General features: G+C 63.0%; 1 protein-coding gene across 1 annotated transcript in view; it reads right to left on the minus strand.

The window, feature by feature from the left end:
• tpk2 (thiamin pyrophosphokinase 2) overlaps positions 1-4,126 on the minus strand; it is a 16,301-nt gene extending 12,175 nt beyond the window's left edge. The window contains 3 exon segments of the mRNA XM_038782536.1: positions 1,652-1,754; positions 1,757-1,929; positions 3,995-4,126. Coding sequence (XP_038638464.1) covers positions 1,652-1,754; positions 1,757-1,929; positions 3,995-4,073 — 355 coding nt within the window. The 5' untranslated portion in view covers positions 4,074-4,126.
• Between the last annotated feature and the right edge of the window lie 739 nt (positions 4,127-4,865).

Genomic DNA, 4,865 nt, shown 5'->3' on the forward strand with positions numbered 1-4,865 from the left:
GAGGGGAGGGGGGGGCGAGGGGAGGGGGGGGCGAGGGGAGGGGGGGGGAGGGGAGGGGGGCGAGGAGGGGGGGCGGGGGAGGGGGGCGAGGGGAGGGGGGGAGGGGCGGGGAGGGGGGCGAGGGAGGGGAGGGGGGCGAGGGGAGGGGGGGGCGAGGGGAGGGGGGGGGAGGGGAGGGGGGGCGAGGGGAGGGGGGGCGAGGGGAGGGGGGGCGAGGGGAGGGGGGGCGAGGGGAGGGGGGGAGGGGAGGGGGGGGCGAGGGGAGGGGGGGGCGAGGGGAGGGGGGGGCGAGGGGAGGGGGGCGAGGGGAGGGGGGGGGGAGGGAGGGGGGAGGGGGGGCGAGGGGAGGGGGGGGCGAGGGGAGGGAGGGGCGAGGGGAGGGGGGGGCGAGGGGAGGGGGGGGCGAGGGGCAGGGAGGGGGGGGCGAGGGGGGAGGGGGGGGCGAGGGGAGGGGGGGCGAGGGGAGGGAGGTGAGGGGAGGGGGGCGAGGGGAGGGGGGCGGGGGGAGAGGGGAGGGGGGCGAGGGGAGGGGGGGGCGAGGGGAGGGGGGGGCGAGGGGAGGGCGAGGGGAGGGGGGCGAGGGGAGGGGAGGGGGGGGCGAGGGGAGGGGGCGAGGGGGGGGGGGCGAGGCGGGGGGGGGCGAGGGGAGGGGGGGCGAGGGGAGGGGGGGCGAGGGGAGGCGAGGCGAGGGGAGGGGGGGGGAGGGGAGAGTGGGCGAGGGGAGGGGGGGCGAGGGGGGGGGGGGCGAGGGGAGGGGGGGCGAGGGGAGGGGGGCGAGGGGAGGGGGGGCGAGGGGAGGGGGGGCGAGGGGAGGGGGCGAGGGGAGGGGGGCGAGGGAGGGGGGCGAGGGGAGGGGGGGCGAGGGGAGGGGGGGGAGGGGAGGGGGAGGGGGGAGGGGGAGCGAGGGGGGGGAGGGGGGGAGGGGTGGGGGGAGGGGATGGGGGGGAGGGGAGGGGGGGGATGGGGTGGGGAGGGGAGGGGGGAGGGGGGTAGGGGGGGGGAGGGGGGGAGGGGGGGGAGGGGGGGGACCTCGGCGCCGTGAGGCAGCAGCGCTAACCACTAGGCCACCGTGCTGCCCTCTCCCTCAGTACTGACTCTGACAGTGCGGCACTCCCTCAGTACTGACCCTCTGACAGTGCGGCACTCCCTCAGCACTGACCCTCTGACAGTGCGGCACTCCCTCAGTACTGACCCTCTGACAGTGCAGCACTCCCTCAGTACTGACCCTCTGACAGTGCGGCACTCCCTCAGTACTGACCCTCTGACAGTGGGGCACTCCCTCAGTACTGACCCTCTGACAGTGCGGCACTCCCTCAGTACTGACCCTCTGACAGTACAGCACTCCCTCAGTACTGACCCTCTGACAGTGCAGCACTCCCTCAGTACTGACTCTCTGACAGTGCGGCACTCCCTCAGTACTGACCCTCTGACAGTGCGGCGCTCCCTCAATACTGACCCTCTGACAGTGCGGCACTCCCTCTGTAGTATTCTGGGATGAACCTGGATGATGGGGCTCCACTTCCTCTGAGGCGGAGTTGACACCCTGGGGAGTGGTGGCCCTATCTCAGTGCTGCCGAGTGAGACCGGTCCGCGACCCCCTCCTCTCCGAGGGTCTCAGAGGCTCAGGGTTTCATGACCATCCCAGGCAGACCCCCCTCCAGCACAGCTCCCCCATTCACCTCGTTCCTCCATTTGCTAAGAGAGTCGAACAGTTTTTCCAGCCTCCATTCCCCGAGGATCTGTTTCAATTGCGTCCCGAGCGTTGCTGGTAGCTGTGTAGCTGACTGCTGACCTCCACCCGCCCTCCGGCTCCATCGTTCACCCTGAATACCTTCGGGTACCTGCCCAGGAGGGGAAACATCCTGGGCTGCACCACACCCACCTCGGTGCCAGCGACAACGAAGGGTTTACACAGGGCCTTGGAGGAACCTAGACAACCGAGAGAAACAGATTCCTGGTCAGTGCCTTTCTGCAACACTGGGCAGTGATTAACGCGAGACAATGTCACCCAGTCAGCTTCAATACGGCCCACTATAACTCCATCCACCTCCTCTGACAGTGCGGCACTCCCTCAGTACTGACCCTCTGACAGTGCGGCGCTCCCTCAGTACTGACCCTCTGACAGTGCGGCACTCCCTCAGTACTGACCCTCTGACAGTGCGGCACTCCCTCAGTACTGACCCTCTGACAGTGCGGCACTCCCTCAGTACTGACCCTCTGACAGTGCGGCACTCCCTCAGTACTGACCCTCTGACAGTGCGGCACTCCCTCAGTACTGACCCTCTGACAGTGCGGCACTCCCTCAGTACTGACCCTCTGACAGTGCAGCACTCCCTCAGCACTGACCCTCTGACAGTGCGGCACTCCCTCAGTACTGACCCTCTGACAGTGCAGCACTCCCTCAGTACTGACCCTCTGACAGTGCAGCAGTCCCTCAGTACTGACCCTCTGACAGTGCAGCACTCCCTCTGTACTGACCCTCTGACAGTGCGGCACTCCCTCAGTACTGACCCTCTGACAGTGCGGCACTCCCTCAGCACTGACCCTCTGACAGTGCGGCACTCCCTCAGTACTGACCCTCTGATAGTGCGGCACTCCCTCAGTACTGACCCTCTGACAGTGCGGCACTCCCTCAGTACTGACCCTCTGACAGTGCAGCACCTCCCTCAGTACTGACCCTCTGACAGTGCGGCACTCCCTCAGTACTGACCCTCTGACAGTGCAGCACTCCCTCAGTACTGACCCTCTGACAGTGCGGCACTCCCTCAGTACTGACCCTCTGACAGTGCGGCACTCCCTCAGTACTGACCCTCTGACAGTGCAGCACTCCCTCAGTACTGACCCTCTGACAGTGCAGCACTCCCTCAGTACTGACCCTCTGACAGTGCGGCACTCCCTCGTACTGACCCTCTGACAGTGCGGCACTCCCTCAGTACTGACCCTCTGACAGTGCAGCACTCCCTCAGTACTGACCCTCTGACAGTGCGGCACTCCCTCAGTACTGACCCTCTGACAGTGCGGCACTCCCTCAGTACTGACCCTCTGACAGTGCAGCACTCCCTCAGTACTGACCCTCTGACAGTGCAGCACTCCCTCAGTACTGACCCTCTGACAGTGCGGCACTCCCTCAGTACTGACCCTCTGACAGTGCAGCACTCCCTCAGTACTGACCCTCTGACAGTGCAGCACTCCCTCAGTACTGACCCTCTGACAGTGCGGCACTCCCTCAGCCCCACCCAATCTCCGTAAAATCACCAGATGTGTTCCCAGCCACACCCTCGTCAATGCATTTTGTTACCTCCACCCCCAACCACCCTCCCTATCTGTAACCTCCTCCACCCCGACAACCCTCCCTATCTCTGTAACCTCCTCCACTCCGACAACCCTCCCTATCTCTGTAACCTCCTCCACCCCGACAACCCTCCCTATCCCTGTAACCCTCCAGCCCCTACACCCCTCCCTATCTCTGTAACCTCCTCCAAGCCCCTACAACCCTCCCTATCTCTGTAACCTCCTCCAGCCCCTACACCCCTCCCTATCTCTGTAACCTCCTCCAGCCCCTACACCCCTCCCTATCTCTGTAACCTCCTCCAGCCACTACACCCCTCCCTATCTCTGTAACCTCTTCCAGCCCCTACACCCCTCTAACTTCCTCCAGTCCCTACACCCCCTCCCTATCTCTGTAACCTCCTCCAAGCCCCTACACCCCTCCCTATCTCTGTAACTTCCTCCAGTCCCTACACCCCCTCCCTATCTCTGTAACCTCCACCTGCCCCTACAACCCTCCCTATCTCTGTAACCTCCTCGAAGCCCCTACACCCCTCCCAGCTTTCTCTATATCTATTTACAGGTGTGCAAACTCCGCTGTGTTGTTGTTGTTGCCCCTAGTGAGTGAGTAAACACTCTCCCTCTCTCAATTCTCCTCCACTCCTCTTTGAGGAAATAAAAGTTGCCACCAGTAGAAGAGACAAAAAAAAGGTCCAAGGTTTGCAACCCTGCATATGAAAGGAATTCATCCTGCCCAGCAGCTGCAGGATTCTCTGTGCCCAGCTCCTGCTGCTGCTTCCTGCCATAGCTCCCTGCAGAGCAGCTTCCAGCTGGTCCTCCACCGGGCACTCCTCCGCTATCCCAGCGGCCAGTGGGGCTGTGGCTGGATAGGGGAGGGGGTAGGAGCAGCGCCTGCGCGGTAGCACCGACGGTCGGAGACTACATCTCCCGTCAGCCCCCGCGGTGGGTGGGACCAGGCTGCGCATGCGCACCACCCGGGAGGCGCCAAATTCAAACCCAGCGACCGTTGGCGGCCATGTTGGAAATAAGTTAACCTCAAAGAATTTATTACATTTAAAGAAGCTCATTTGGGCCTGAAACCCAAACTAAGGTCGTTAGAAATGATTCCAACGATAATTTTATAAAAATGAACAAGAACACTTGGATTCAAGGGTATTGTTGAAACTAAGGACCGGTTGTCGAATCTTTGTCCTCGCGACTCATCAGAACCGAGTGGCAAGAATAACCGACCATCAAAGCGCACACCGATTTGGACCGCATGAGAAGAGTGTAGGATGTTGCTCCCCTTCGGAAGGGGTTTTCTGTTCTGATGAGTGTCAGATGAGAAGTTTTGACAGCCCATCTCAGCTGGACAAGTTGTTGGTCCCCCTTGGGATTTTGTGCTCTCCTGATGAGTGCCAGGCGAGAAGTTTCGACAGGCAGTCTCGGCTGGACAAATTGTTGCTCCCGCTTGGGATTTGGTGCTCTGTGCTGATGAGTGCCAGGCAAGACATTTCGACAGCCCATCTCAGCCAGACAACTAGTTGCCCGCCCCCCTTGGGATTTGGTATTCTATTCATAGAATTATAGTTATTTAG

Source organism: Scyliorhinus canicula, chromosome 21 (assembly GCF_902713615.1).
Source record: "Scyliorhinus canicula chromosome 21, sScyCan1.1, whole genome shotgun sequence".
NCBI classification, from domain to species: domain Eukaryota; kingdom Metazoa; phylum Chordata; class Chondrichthyes; order Carcharhiniformes; family Scyliorhinidae; genus Scyliorhinus; species Scyliorhinus canicula.